General features: G+C 42.1%; 2 protein-coding genes across 3 annotated transcripts in view; one reads left to right on the top strand and one right to left on the bottom strand.

Moving 5' to 3' along the window:
- Positions 1-12,598, top strand: part of slc35f3b (solute carrier family 35 member F3b) — a 51,655-nt gene extending 39,057 nt beyond the window's left edge. The window contains exons 4-8 of one of the 2 annotated variants that reach the window (XM_004555998.3): positions 5,500-5,719; positions 8,745-8,870; positions 9,756-9,948; positions 10,058-10,147; positions 10,413-12,598. In XM_004555998.3, coding sequence (XP_004556055.2) covers positions 5,500-5,719; positions 8,745-8,870; positions 9,756-9,948; positions 10,058-10,147; positions 10,413-10,654 — 871 coding nt within the window. In that variant the 3' untranslated portion in view covers positions 10,655-12,598. The remainder of the gene's footprint in view (positions 1-5,499; positions 5,720-8,744; positions 8,871-9,755; positions 9,949-10,057; positions 10,148-10,412) is intronic. The other variant, XM_004555999.3, reaches the window with a different exon arrangement.
- A 650-nt stretch (positions 12,599-13,248) lies between these two features.
- LOC101465096 (5-hydroxytryptamine receptor 1D) lies at positions 13,249-15,865 on the bottom strand. The gene is made up of 3 exons (XM_004556119.3): positions 15,703-15,865; positions 15,177-15,337; positions 13,249-14,544 (listed from the first exon to the last, which is right to left on the bottom strand). Exons 1-3 carry the CDS (start codon positions 15,863-15,865, stop codon positions 13,249-13,251), a joined length of 1,620 nt encoding a protein of 539 aa, XP_004556176.1.
- Between the last annotated feature and the right edge of the window lie 21 nt (positions 15,866-15,886).

Below are 15,886 nucleotides of genomic sequence, written 5' to 3'. Positions count from 1 at the left end.
TGTGAATAAAGTCTGTACGGGTCTGTGCCCCTACCCACCGACACGCACAGTGACAGCGGAGGAAACAGACGATATAAAAAAAAAACCTTAAGTGACTGTAAAGTGCAGTACAGGCTCTCACACAAATTCTGACTTCAGTCAAAGGGCATTGTTTCTTTTCTAAGGTCAAAGACTTCAGCAGTTACAGTTTTATAAGACAGAACATAAATCAATTTTTGCAACAGCAACAGCAGACCAGATTACAGCACAGTCATTAAAAATCAAATCAAAGTAAAGTTTCCTGTCTATATAGATAAAACCTACAACCTTTAAAAATAATATCTCAAGTCAGACCTGAGGGGTCATCAGATCATTAACAAACAATTAATCTATCTGTATCAGCATTTGTAATGGCCCATAAGTTAAAAGCTGAAGACTAGATGGGAGAAACACACTTTAACCACGTTATGAGTGATGACATTGTATAATTCTTCTACCTGTATGCAACCCACAACTTCAGTGTTGGCTACACAGCCAAATGTTTGGAAACAGAAACCAGCTGATCCGAGCAAAGTTGGGCTTCGAAATTTAAATGTCAGTGAAATTTGTGCCTAGCATCAAAAAGTATCCTCCGATATGAAGGAATATCTGATGTTTAGATTGCCCAATTGTGGTATCAGTATCTGTATTAAAAATCCCATATGAGTTTTATTCTCCCTTTTTATTTTCTATCCAGTTTTTCTAGTTACAACAAGTATACAACTAATCGGGATTTACCAAAATATCCATTCAAAAGGTCAGTTTGATTCCCCAACAAAATTAACCACCATGTAACATCTGGCAGTGTACTAGTGAGATGATAGAGATGTACTAATTGATTTTTTTCAAACACTGTGTGACAGTTTCTGTCCTCTTTGTATTTCATGGAACAAACGCCACATGTTCAGCCTGATTCACCAGCTGCTTACAGTTTATCATTTAGGTCCATTTTCAATCTCGCTGAATAAGCTAATTCTGTTTTTGCTTGTCAGGTAAACACAGTCATCCTCTCTTCAGATTTTATTTGCAAAACGCCGCCACATATTTACCTGTTTGGAAGAGCAGGCCGTGCCGTCTCACATACCCTGCTGACGAGACTGTAATCCTAATTGTGTTACAGTGGCTTTCACAGTTGAAGCAGTCCATTAATCATGGTCTTTAGACAAAAGTCTTATCTCTGCTACCTGCAATGCTACGTTAGTGCAAAGAGACAAAAGAGAGCGGTAGTTTAGAAGCTGTGGTGTGCTGGTGAGCTCGGGGGATTGGCTCTGTATTTCAGATGCTCCTCTGTGATGTAATCCTTCCTTTTTTTCTAAAGGCCTACATGAGGATGTGGGTCTCCCACTCCTCAGTTGGAGCTCATGTGAACTGACTACAAATTACAATACCGTCTTCTGTGAACCTGACAGTGCAGAGAAATAGAAACCAAAGGATAGCTTCGTGACAGCAGGCAGCCGAACGAGAGACAAGGACTTAACTTTAGCAGTATATCTGTGAGGAGAGGATTTTAGTGCACTCATCAGCCCTGTTGTTGTATAGACTTGATATTTACGGGCAGATCGTATCAGCAGTGGAAGGATTTATCTCTTAACTCACAAAGTGTCATTTTGCACGTTCATCTTTTAAATTCAAGCTTGTAGTTTGAGACCCTCTGGCTGCTCTTGGGTAATGTTAAGTCAGTTTAGATGTAAGTATAAAAAGAAGGATGGATTAATTCAATTCAATTCAATTTTATTTATATAGCGCCAAATCACAACAAAAGTCGCCCAAACGATTAACTCAGTTTGTGCCAAATTCTAAAGAAACCAAATAAAAGTTCTGTGCAGGCGCTAGAAAGTGATACTAAATGATTCTGGAAGTGCAGCGCTTAACTGTTTAATCCACGCGCTTCTAGGTGTATTAATATCTGCTGCTGCAACACTTTATTTGGCAGCTTTGCAGAGGTTTGACGTATCTTAAAAATCACTGCGGATTACAGTGCACAAGTACACAAGTGCAGGAATAATGCGTGAAAAACAGTCACCGGTTTGGCTTTAAGGTGGTGTAACCAGTGTCTGTAATGAAACGCCGATAAATTGGTTGTCGCAGAATTAGTGTCGTGTCCACAGAGGAGGTTTGAGCAGTGTGTTCTTAGTGCAGACTCAGCTCTCTGGAGCTGATTCATAGCAGCGCTGCTCTACAGTATCCAGCAGGACACCCTGGCAAATATGCTACCTGCCACTCCTCACTTATTGCTGCTTCATCACTTTTCACTGAGCCAGATGCGCTCAGGGTAAACGCTACAACTCTGTAGTAATGGTAACAATAGCAGTCCGGTGTGGGCGGAGTCACTCAAGTTGAGGGTGAAACAGAAAATTCTCACAGCAGAGCAACGCAAGGTCTTACTCAGCAGACAATGTAGTAACACGACAGAGCAGGACCACTATGCAGTATTCTGATACTGATACATAATGTCATGGTTTGGTTCCTCTGTTGCATTACTGACTCATGCCAATAGCTTTTGGACCGTCAGCTTTTATTCAAGGGTATTTTCATTTAGCTTCTTGTGCGTAGTTACAGCGCCTGAAAAACATGAATAGTGGATGACTAAGCCTGATGCAGAAGCACTTAAAGATTAATCATTTCTTCAACATAGCAGACTGCCAGACTGACTGTTAATCATACGTCTCCAGATTTTGTGTTTTTTTTCTCAGTATTTTCTGTTAAAACGTGACTGGTTAGAATTCCTCACACAATCATGGTATCGCTTTTAGCAGCAATAATTTGAAGTAAACATTTTCTGTGTGACTTTATCAGTCTCTTACCTTGTTGTGGAGGACTCTTGGCCCACTGTTGCTTCAGTTCATTGAGGTTTGTGGGCATTTATACTCAGCTCTGTTTAGGCCCCAACACAGCATTTCAATGAGGTCTGGACTTTGACTGGATCATTGCAGCACCTTGATTCTTTTCTTTTTCTGCTGTTTGCTGTTGTGCTTGGGATCAATGTCCAAGTGCATGACCCAGTTTGGGACAAATATTATTTATCAGACAGATGGTCTCACATTTGACCGTATACTTTGGTATACAGAGGAGTTCATGGTCGACTCAACAACCACAAGGTTTCCAAGTCCTGTGGCTGCAAAACAAGCTCCAATCACCACCCCTCTACCCCCGTGCTTGACAGCTGGTTTGAAGTGTTTGTGCTGATATGTGCTTGGTTACTACTAAACATGGTGCTGTGCATTATATCCAAACATCTCCACTTATCTGTCCAAAGGACATTGTTACAGAAGTCTGGTCGTTTGTTTAGCTGCAACTTTGCACACCTAAGCTATGGGTAGGGGTACTTGTATCGGTATTGAACCGTTCATACAGTGCTTTCGGTTCGGTACGCATATGTATCGAACAATACAAAATCTTAAAAAATTTTTAACAACTTTTCTTCTGACGATGCTGTTTGTGTTGAGCGCTCAGTGGATCTGCGTTCGACTACTTCGCCTAGGCTGCACTGTCGAGCGCAGATCCACTGAGCCCAGCGCAAGCTAGCAAGACAGAAGTTAAGCTCGTTGCAACATAGCAAATTTAACCTCCCCCACCCTCATTCAGATGTGGCGTTTGGAACTATTTTGGTTTTCATATGACGTATGACCCTGAAGGTAAGCGCCTCATGGACAAAAGTAAAACAGTATGTCGGATGTGCCACGCAATGCTCAATTGCATTGGTGGGAACTACTGCGTTAGCGCAGTTAGCTCGTTAACGGAGATTTGCGGCGTTATGGCGTTAATGTCATTTTAACGAGATTAACGCTGACACCACTAGTGGGAACACAACGAATATGACTGCACATTTACACCGACTTCATCCTAGTGCAAAGACAAGTGGAAGCACACAAAAACAACAAGCACACATGCTACAAACTTTACCCGTGTCATTTAGACAGCCGTTAGCACATGATTCTCCTTACGGGGACCTGATATGTTTAATATGCTGCTGAGAATATAGCCCAGAAGAAGCGGATAGTATAGCTTTTATTTTGGAAAGAGCCATTTCTCTGTAATAAACTCTCTTTTTCAAAGATGAGCGATTTCTCGATTAGATAGATTTATTTATTTATTTTTGTTTCAGCAACATTAAATTTAAAACTGTACTTTTGAGTTAAAATATATATTTATAATTTTAATAAATGACAAATTAAAAAGGCATGAACATTTTTTTGTATCGAAAAAATATCAAACCATGAATTTTGTGTATGGTTGCACCCGTAGCCTAGCTGTGGGGTCACGTTCTTTTTGTAACAAAGAGGCTTTCTCTCCAAACAAGCCATATTTGTTCAGTCCTTTTCTGATTGTAGCATAAACCTCAACATTTAACTAACTCAGACCTGCAAATTTTGAGATGTAGCTCCCAGAGTCTTTTTTGAGGTTTCTCTGACCATTGCATGGTCTGACCTTGGGGTGAATTTGCTAGGATGTCCGCTCCTAGGAAGACTAACAGCTGCCTTGAATATTTCCACTTGTGAATAAACTTTCTCACTGTAGAATGAAGGATTTAAATTGATTGCCAGCAATAGTTGCTTCTCTAAGATCGCTGCTGATGTCGTTCCTCTTCGGCATTGTGTTAATACAACCTCTTAATTCCTTTGGAAGCGATAAAGGTGTAGTTAGTTTTTCACACACATCTTCTACATTTTAGCTCAATTTTAGTTAAATAAATAATGTCATGGTGTAATATGTCATGCTTTGTAATTCACCTGAGGTTTTATTCACCTAAATCTAAGACCAGATGATTTTTATCATACATAAAACCTTAGAATTGCATGGCTGTTATCTGAGTCATTACAAATTTGCCTGAGTTATTCATCACATGCATCAGTCACAGCAACATTTATTTCTGTCCCCATTTTCCCTTCATGTTTAAGTCCATACGGAAACTCATACCCAGAAGCGGAACCCCCAGAGTGTCCACAAGTAATGCTGAGAACGGAGGAAGATGAAAGAAGACTTTTCTGAGTACATTAAATACATTTCTGCCTGTTGTCACTATGAAATACCAAACAGCTGTTTTCTTCGATTTAGTCATTGAATATGTCCTGTTGTAGCAGCAAAGATTATCCCATTTCTTTGCTGTACTGAGATATTTGTCAGATGTAACCAGACAAAACACCTGAGGACCAAACAGGTTGTTTAATTTCTTAATGGGGACAGTTGAATATTTAACTTTAATGCCTTGTGGCAGATCTTAATTTGCAATTAAATATTAAACCATTCTTCTAGTAGGGTAGCATTGGTCCCACGTGTCTATAATGTGGGACGAACATAATTTAGATGTAACTGTTGAAGTGGGAATTACTGCAGTCACTCATTGGCATTAAGTGTGTTTTTCAGATTGTGCTGTTTGTGTTCACTGGTGTTAATTGGTCCCAGAGTGATAATACTCATCAGCTTTAAAATCATACTACATTTTTAGAAGGTTAACAGTATTCATTTTGGTCGTGCACACAGGGAGTGCTGCAGGTTTTTCGGTGACGATGGCCTGACACCGAAGGTGTTTTTCACCAAGGTAGCTCCTTTTGGCCTGCTGTGGATCCTCACCAACTACCTGTACCTGCAGGCCCTCAGGAAGATCAACACAACAGATGTGTCAGCGCTATTCTGTTGTAACAAGGCCTTCGTCTTCCTGCTGTCATGGATCGTGCTCAGAGACCGCTTCATGGGGGTCAGGGTGAGTATATCTGCATGCGTGTGTTTTTTTTTTTTTTCTTTCAAGGGAAAATTATGAGTCTTTAGTTAAGATGTCTAACTCGAGCACAGGACACAGAAAGCAAGGATTTTCACACTGTCCCCTCTTGGCTTGTAAGTTTTATTTGCAGTAAACAAGCTAACAACCAAAAGCGTGTCTTTTGAATTAGTTTTGAAGAATAATTTACTATGTTATATAAAGTCACTATATCCAACAAGATATTTACCCCTTTGTACTTAATGTGGCAAGAGCATAACCACAACTCACCCCCCAGACAGCCAATGAATGATTTCTAATTACATCATTGTAGGTAATTGGCGAGCTGTGGGATGAGCACATCAATATATATAGATATATATATCAGTATTATATGTTGTAAAGCAGTTTTGCACCATCATCTGTCCCACCATCCTGTTTTTAGTGCAGTTGTTCTGTAAAACGGAATTAATAAACTGGAGTTTCTGTTCGATTTTTCATCAGTGGCCAGATACGTTAATGTTATAACATCTGCTCAGGCTTTCATTGGGTCTTTGTTGTCTATGAGAAACCGTAGATCCATAACAAATGACAGCAAAAGGAAATAGAGGCACACTGAGTGTAAATGAAATGGTTGTAAAGTCTAAATATCTTTGCTTTTCCGTGGGTGTGCATGGTGAGCTGCGACGAATGGCTTTAATCGCTCGCTGATGCGGTTGTGAAGAATACTGCAAGCTGCAATCAGCCCGTTCTTCACTCCCACGTTTAGAACGGGCACTGCACTCGTGTATTTTTTGGTGAGATGTTTGAGCGTCCCAATTATCTTGAATCTCACTGATTATGACGAAACTTATTTAAGATAAGAGCGTGGCCAATATTGGCCCCACAGGCTGACTGTCACACGTTGATTTATGTGATTTATGACTAGGTCCACCAAACCTTTTATTTTTTTTCCTTCCTAGATTGAATCAGTTTGATTATGTTCAGATCCCCAAAGATACAAAAGTATCCTGTTCATCATGAGACACGAGACAAGATTGGGGGGGAAGGCAAATTTTTCTTTCTTCTCTCTTCCTTACAGGAATATAAATGTCTCCAGGACTTATCTTGTAAACCGATGCACACGTTTGGGTCATGATCCCAAGTTTGATATGGACAGATTAAAAAATTATCTTTGTTTTTCTGTATTGTTTATTATATTTTGAATATTACAGTATAATCTTATGAAACCTACTCTTTAACATGACTCTACATGAGATGGCAACATACCTCTGATTACTTTATGACTGGACCAAAAAGAAAAGAGGTATTTTCATCATCTCCATACTGGCATTTGAACCCATACATTACAAGAAAGCGGTAAATCCCTTGGAAAATCTAAGGACACTTTATGCATTGACTAAAGCAGACCCTGATTTACTCTCCTTTTGGCTTTTATCAGGATCATACTTTCCAACTCTTACTAAACTTAGAACAGATGATTGACACTATAAACTTATCAGGAAAGTGCTTACTGAGGTCGTGATGTCATAGATGTTTACTTTACAACCAGATTTCTTTTTGAAACCAGAGTTGCTGCCACCTACTGGCAGATTTAAGGCAATCCTGCAGTTTTACCTTCTTAGAAGCTGCACTCATCTCTAATACTGTCTTCTCTGGTCAAATGTGCATTTTTAACTGCAAGTTTTTATACCAAACTCAGTTTTACACTTCATCAGCCATCATGACAAAAAAAAGGTTTCTAATCTGCAAAGAAATGCAAATTTGTGATGATTTGCTTTGACTGAATTTCCATTTGAATCTGTGAGCTACACACACAGCACGGTTGAGTAGAGAGCAGGTTATGAGCACCACAGGATGATTACCTACCGGTGATCACAGTGTCATTCAAATGTTGTTCCTGGTCTGTGCATGTGTGTGTTAGCCGGCAAGTTTGTGACTGATAAAGACAGAGAAGCAGGACAGTAAGGGGTTACTTACCTTTGTGAATTAAGATATCGGTTTATCTCCTCTCACTGTACGCCTCAGATGCTTTCACATCTGCAGCCGTCCCGCACTTCGCACGATGCCCCCCCTTTTTCCTCTCACACACTCACAAGCACCCCGTCTCTCCCTTGTGTATGCCCCGACTCGTCACCCCCATTATTTGTGATGAAAAGCCTCGGTAAGAGACAAGTACAGTAATAGTCCCGCTTCACTCACTCGCTTACACGCCCTCCCCTCTCTTGCTCTCTGTTGCCTGGTAGTAAGGATTGCAGTGTTTGGATGTCTGCAGTAATGCAGGGGAACTTGAACAAGTATTTCATGAAAGTGAAGGAGGAGAAACAGAAAGGGAAGAGAGAGAGAGCGATGAGGGGGATGCTACATCAACCTTGTTAAACAGGGAGGTTTTTTTCAGTGGTACTTTGTGGATAAAACCGATGACTAGCTCCACTCGGTGGGTTTTTTTTCTGTGTGACCCATGTTTAGATTTATGATTTGTAAAAAGTGCAAGGTCCACGTGCTGCAGTTACGCCACCGTAATGACATAAGCTACCCACCGGACTAATCGGTCACGCCTGCTCATTGCAGAACAAGTTTGGGTGAAGCCACAGTCCTTCCTCCCTCTGACCCTCCACATTGTGCTGAAACATCTTAAATTGTTGCTGACGCCGTGAGCAAATGGCCATTTTCTAAAATGAAAGGTGTAGCAGTGACTGACAGGCAGCCTGCAGTGCAGAAAGAGACATTTAGCCAGACTTGCTTAAGGTGCTTTGGCCAAGCAAAAACACGCGGCTCATTTATCTTCCCGACACCTCCTTAATGCGGTGCTAATCCACTCAGCTGGGCTGCACCGTAGCCCCATCACTGCTGTACAGTTCTCACATATACACTATGAACATATAACCCAGACAAACCAGATTTTAATGCAATAAAACACAAGAGGTTTGCCTTTTACGCATCACAGTTGACCCCGAGCAGGGTGAAGCAGCATGTTGTCCATCCTTCACTCACTGTTGCTCTCTCTCTCTCTCTCTCTTTCTCTGTATAGATAGTAGCTGCTATCTTGGCCATAGCGGGCATCGTAATGATGACCTATGCCGATGGATTCCACAGCCACTCGGTCATCGGCATTGCTTTGGTCGTGGCCTCTGCTTCGATGTCAGCGCTCTATAAGGTATTTGCTGTGCGATACTGCAGATTTTGATATCGATGTGATATCAACTAAATCCAGGGCCAACATTGATGATATCGATACTTTTAAACTACAAAAGCAGCTTATGATTTATGAGATGAAGCATCATCAAGTGATATAACAAAAACACACCTTTCAGCTACTCGTGCATATTGAAGCTGTCCGTCTCTGAAACACTTTGGGTTCTGTTGTTTCCGTGTGCTATAGTCTATACACAAAAAGGACATTTTTCATATTGCATGTTTGAGGTATACTTTTCCACACAATTCAGTGAGCTACATACTGAACTTGGAGGACATTCTTTTATGCTAGTATCGATCTGATACAATGCCAACGTTGGTATCGATACTATCGGTATTTAGATCGATCCGCAAAACCTCTAGGATTTGATTGCATTTCTCAGTGTGTATTGTACCGCTGAGCATAAAGTTCCATTGTAGCGCCACTTCTATTCACGGTGGAATAAAAAATAGGTAAGCATGCTGTATGTATGGACACGTCTCTGTAAGTTGCCCTGTCTAGCTCCCTTCTAATTATGTAACCAGGTGGCAGAAGACAGAAGGGGATTATGTAGTGTGAGACTCACCTGCCAGAAGTACGCAATACCTACGCATTTGGTTGCAGGCCTCAGGCTGTGTTACCCTGATCAAGGAGGTTACAGGACAGATATTATATAGCTATGTTTTGACAGGGTCTGGTCTCCTTTGCCCTGCTGTCTGTGCCGCCCTAATGTGATAAACAGACAGCAGTGGCCCTGGGCCAGAGACATGGCAGGTACTTGGCAGGCTTCGCCCTCTGTAATATACCTCAGCTCCTGAAGAGGGCAGATTCGATGTATGCATCACTCTCCTTCCTCTTTATTCTCAGGTGCTCTTTAAGATGGTGCTGGGAAGTGCCAAATTTGGAGAGGCTGCACTCTTTCTGAGCATCGTTGGAAGCACCAATTTTGTTTTCGTCAGCTTTGTGCCAGTCATGCTGTATTTTACACATGTGGAGTACATCGAATCACTCAGAGACATCCCATGGGCCTACCTCTGTGGGGTCGCAGCCCTGCTTTTCGGTATATGGCGACAGAGCAGTAATGTGCACCGGCTGGTTGTGTAATCTACAAATAGCAACATTCTCATCGTGTAGTCCGCTGCTGCTCTAATTCTGCTTTGTTCCTACAGCTTTCAACGTCCTGGTGAACTTTGGCATCGCGATAACATACCCGACATTAATTTCCCTTGGCATTGTCCTAAGTGTTCCTGTAAACGCCAGTAAGTCTCTTGGCTTTCCTCTAAGAGTGCTAGCTTTTTATATCTGGTCACCATTTAATATTTGATGGCACTGGATTCTCCCAAAGGTTTCTATCTATATTTGATGAGAGACTCCATTTAATTTTCAAACCAGGCTCCCTCTCGATGTACAACTAACCATTTTTATTTCATAAACACGCACAGTTACAATTTACATTCATTTACATAAACCCAGTTGTTCCCTTCTATTGACACAGTACCTTTTTATTTATTTGTTTTTTTACAGTGGTGGACCTCTACACGTGTGAAATTCACTTTAACTCGGTGCGCCTCATTGCTGTGTTCATCATTTGCTTGGGTTTCCTAATGCTGCTGTTACCAGAGGACTGGGACCAGTGCATTATCCAGCTCAGCCAGAAGCTGCGCAAACGTGACGAGCCAGCAGAGGGCAGCGGAGAGGCCGGAGCTGGCACAGGGCTCAACTGGAGAGGGAGAGCCAGGACCTCCATGTCAACATATGCACTTTGAATATATGAAATATCATCACACAAACACATATACATGAGGTGGGAGGGAAATGAGGGGTGTTAACCCACGTGATCTGCCTGGTTCCTTGCCTTTTGGACTGCCCTCTGATCTGCAGCTTTTCAACCGAGGGGGAAGATCGCGTTTCATTCATTTGGCATCATTCTTGCTCACAAGTTAACCAAGTCGGTGCATGGACTTCTATCATTTGTAATCCTTAAAATGATCAGGTATAACTGATTGAACCATGCGTTAATTTTGCTGTACCTCTTAATCATTCCTCTGATTCCTCGCCTCTGGGAAGACTCGCCAACTTGCCTGATATATTTCAGTGAGGAGGAATAAAGAGGCAGACATCTCTCAAGGCAGCCCTAACACCTTGTAGACCAGCTGGCTTTAACATGTACACATTTACACACCTCTAAGATCCAAAGAAGAATGCCTACAAAGCTGAATGCCTGAAAACAGAACACGAGGCCCGGTAGCCTTCTGCGGGTGTAAACTTAGTGACAAATACCTGCCTTTTGTGCACTTGTACATAGCTATATTTCACACCTTGGATGTCCCGGAGTAGTGGACCTGTGAAGCTCATCTGGTGTGAAGGGACCTGTCTGGACGTCTGAGGATCAGTCTGGGCTGAAGAAGCTTTCACAATGTGTCTCTCTATTCACTCTTAGAGAAGAGGTCAGTTTCATTTCATCCGCACTGATTGGCTCCCCGTGGTTATGTGCTTTCCTTGGGCTAGACTCCCACTTCTGTCAACACTCACTCATTGTTCAGGCCCCACAGTTTAGTCACGCGATATCTACATTCGCTTTCAATGCATTATATCATTGAGGTGTTTGTCAAACAGTGGGATTGCTTTCAATCCATCCACAAAGCAGTTGCCTAACACTTGCTTTATGTTGCCAGCACACCAGTAGGAAATAGCGTGAACATTTTATTAAGCAAGCAATTTAAACAAACACATTCAAATATTGTTAAAAGCTTTGATATCTCAAAATAAGGCTGACAGGTTAATGGAACTACCCCTTTAATTACTTTAAACACAGCTATCTCTGAGCCTCTCTTTTAACATTTTAGTATCATATGCACACAGACAAATGTGCAGCAGTTCAATTACATCGTTTCATTTCGCGTGGGAATTACAGACTGGAAAACTGTCCCACTGTGGCTTGAGGAGAGGAGTGCTGACACACGGCTCTTCTAGTGATCAAAAAAAAGAAGAAGAAAAAAAGAAACCTTTGTCTGCTTTCGTTTATCACATTTCTGAGGCAAGCATCACAGCCACCATGGTGTGGTTGACCCCCGAGAGAAACTGAGGTACACGCCTTGTAAAGCAACGGTGGAAACTCTGCCTTGTTGTGAATGTACAAACATCACTCGACCACACACACGCTCGCAATGTGCTATCTGTTTTTTACAGTGCCACCACAGACTGCTGCACAGAGACTGTTTAATACTATCCTTCTTATACTCATCTGAACGATTTTCTTTTTCCTTCTTTCTTTATTGAGACAAACTTGACACATTTATATTTGTTTGCATTTGGTTGCCGACTTAACCTTGAGAAGACAGCGAGTGACGTCTTGCAGAACGAGCATGCACGTACTGTACGAGCAGATGCAGCCGAAAAAGTCCACTTCACTGCCTTTTCTTTGTTTCGCAATAGAGTACATTAGCACTGTTTCCCATTGTCATTCTGTATGACAATAAATAATAATAATGTATTCCTCTGGAATTATTGCTAGACATAAATGTAAACCTTTGTAAGGAATGACGATTTTTACACTGAGATGCAACATATGATTATCACATTTGAGGAGGAGATGTTCCGAACATGAATAAATGACGGGTTTATTAGAGCTACTGTTGGGTGTCTTCAAGTGTAATCACATGTACTATATAAAAATATTTCTTTTCAATACATTTCCTTGTCGAGGTTTTTTTTTCTTGCCAAAGAAAGTCATCAAGTAAACAACTGAGTGACAAACCAAACAATTTGGCAAGGTTTAGCAGGTGTTGGGTGAGACAGCACACTTAAAATTAAATTAAAAAAAAAAAAATCGATGAACCTGGAAACCAATTTAGAAGTACACTGCTTTTTTTTGTTATTTATATAAACAACTGTAGTCTTGGTTACAAATCAGTCTGATTTGAGCTTATAAGTCTGAGTTATCCAATAAAGGCAAACTAGAAACAACAATTAGCTTAGCATGCAGGTATCTGTGGAAACCTAACCCAAACAGGCAAGGAGGAGATGATGCAGACTCCACACAGAAAGGTGCCTGAGACCTTGGATTGTCCAGTGACTACTTCCATTTTTTTTTTAAATTCTAGGACAAATGAATTATTTGTTAGCTTTGATTTTTTTTTTTTTTTTACTGATCTTCTGTGATAATAACGTCAGTTTGAAGACTGGTGGTCAGACAAAAAAAAAAAAAGGAAGATTAATCAGAAATTAGGTCAAAATGGGATGGACATTTCCATTTTTCTTACATTTTCTTGACCAAACAATCAATTCATTGCCGGATAAAATTAAAATAATAAAATAGTTGTTAACTGTGGTCTCATGTCTGACGCCACGGGTATCCTGACTAAGTAATATCATGCTCAACTCTCACTGTTATCTGGCCATAGAAAAAAGTGGCCTGCCGCTCCTCGGTCACAGCAGAAAAAGGTAGTCTGCTGCCCTCTTGTGGCCGGGAGGGGACTTGCAGGCAGTCTCCTCTCCTGTCACTTGATGCATCTTGCCACGTAGACCTCTTTTGAGGATGACACACACTGCACAGATGTTTCTCAGACTGATGTTTGAAGTCGGTGCTGACTGTGAAAATGGAGTGAGAACACAATGATCTGTTGCTCTCAGAGCTGGAGGCCAGCCCGGGATGGGTTGTGGTCAGCGTGCTGGGCTCGCTGCTCCTTCCATCGTCTCCCTCTGGTCTGAGCTCATTTCCCCTTCCCACTACGCTCCCCAGACGAATGCTTATTTTTTGCCTGAGTCCCTGAAGAGCGTTTTGGAAACGCTTGCTAAGCAGTGCGTACAGTAGAGGATTGATATCAGAGTTCAACAGCACCAGCCAGTAGGAGAAAGTAACAGCAGAGTTTGGGACTAGGGTGGACTGGCCTGAAATTGCAGTTTCTGTGGCCTGAACAAGGGCCACGCTTATGTAAGGGGTCCAGCAGAGGAAGAAGGCTGCGATGACCATGAAGAGCCGGACCACACCATGGTGGCTGTGATGCTGCTGGGAGTTCTGGAGAGGAACTTGGGAGGCACTTTGAGCCAGGAAGGAGAAAAAGCGCCTGGACGCCGACCTTCTCTGCTCTGTGGTAGCTTCAGGGAGAGCATCGTTGATATAATCTTCTTCCCCTGTACCAACTTGAGACACAAACTGTCCACTTATGTGGTAGATCAGTGTCGATGGGGTGTGGTGGCACCCGCTGTGCTGATTGGAAGAATCCCCAGGAGCATAGTCTGGGAGAGTCCTGCAGCGCTGCACGGAGTCCTCGAGAGTGTGGATCCTCCTGGCGTGGCTGCGGGCCACCTTGACAATGTTCACGTAGCAGAAGAGGATGACCACTGCAGGTAAGACGTACGAGAGGAAAGCCATGAAAGCGGTGTAACTAGGACTGCTGGCCCAGTTCACTGCACAGCTGTACATGGGGTCCACATAGCTGACTGAGCTCCAGCCCAGCAGTGGGGGGCAACTGGTGGCCAGCGCCTGCAACCAGATCCACAGGACCACAGCACAAATTCTCCACAGGGTCCAGCGGGAGCTGTAGCGCAAGCAGTCTATGATGGAGTGGTAGCGGTCGAGGGCAATGGCAGCCAGGGTGAGTACAGAAGCTGTGCAGTACACAGAGGAGGTGTAACCCACATACGAACAGAGGTCCTGTCAGACAGAGACACAACCTCATCACACGTGCACACAGTGGAGCAAAGCAAAAACGCCGTTTCCGGTGTTGTGCCAAAAACTGATTTCCAATGTTTGCGTGTGTTTTTTAATGTGTAACATCGTTACGTATGTTGCTAAACAGACTTTGGTGAACAGGTATTACAAAGGGGTTATATATAAAATTACAAAATTGCCTGTTTCTCAAGTATCTTTGTGACTGTGTTATTGCACTTACATTATAATCAATCAGCTCCCTTTTGTCCACGTAAAATATATTTACAGAACTATTTTCGCATTTGTTGCAATTCCAACTGTCCTCTTGGCCAGATTGCTCTTAAAAGAGACATTTTTCAAGTCGACAATATTTTTTTAACTGCATACATAAAGGATACATAAAACTCACTGCCAAAAACTGATTGCGGCTTCTACCTTGTTACAGGAATGTTGTTTGTTGCTCAAGATGACGTGATATCATTCATGAGGGATACATTTGACATATGTTTCACATATGAACCGCCAACGAGTTATTTATAGCAGTTTAAATTACAAGCAATCAGTTTTTGGCAAATACCGGAAATCACTTTTTGGCACAAAATTTAATCACGCTAGACTGGACACGGGTGACGTACCGTGCAATCCACCCATCCACGGTTCATGACGGACAGGGCAACAAACGGCATGACCCCGATACCCACCAGGAGGTCGCTGATGGCCAGGTTCATGATGAGCACCGACGTCACCGAGTGGAAAGTTTTGGTTGCAGCCACAATAACAATAACAAGAATGTTGCCTACACAGAAATACAACAACACAAGCACAAACAAGCCGTGACACACAGGTCAGACTAGTGGGTGGATTTTTTTTTTTTAAGTATTTGTTTTATTTGTGACTCAGACAGAGAGGCAGAAATTAATTAATTCTAATTAGTGGATACTACAAGCACTATGTTAACAGAAGATCCTATAAACACCTAAAATACTGAAATGCAGGTAAATTAACCTTTAACAAATCTTTAAAGCTCTACTGTGTCAATCAATGAATTGTTCTGGTACTGAAAGTGCTTTTTTTCCACTTTATGGATATGAGAAGATCACAAAATTTTTAGTAATTAAAATACCTTAATTGGCAATTAAGTATCAGCAGATGAGTCTGTACCTGTCACGGCGCCCAAACACATCAGCACCATGAGGATCTCCAGGACCAGCTGGGTCTGCTTGGACACCCCCAGCTCCGAGCCTTCAGTCCAGTTTGCACTCACAGTAGTTGCTACCTGCAGGAACAACCTGGGCTCCAACCAGGAGCCACCCGGATGGTCCATATCCCAGTCAAATAACTACTA

The sequence above is a fragment of the Maylandia zebra genome, linkage group LG13, assembly GCF_041146795.1.
Source record: "Maylandia zebra isolate NMK-2024a linkage group LG13, Mzebra_GT3a, whole genome shotgun sequence".
In the NCBI taxonomy this organism is placed as follows: domain Eukaryota; kingdom Metazoa; phylum Chordata; class Actinopteri; order Cichliformes; family Cichlidae; genus Maylandia; species Maylandia zebra.
This window is presented reverse-complemented; position numbering and strand designations above follow the sequence as displayed.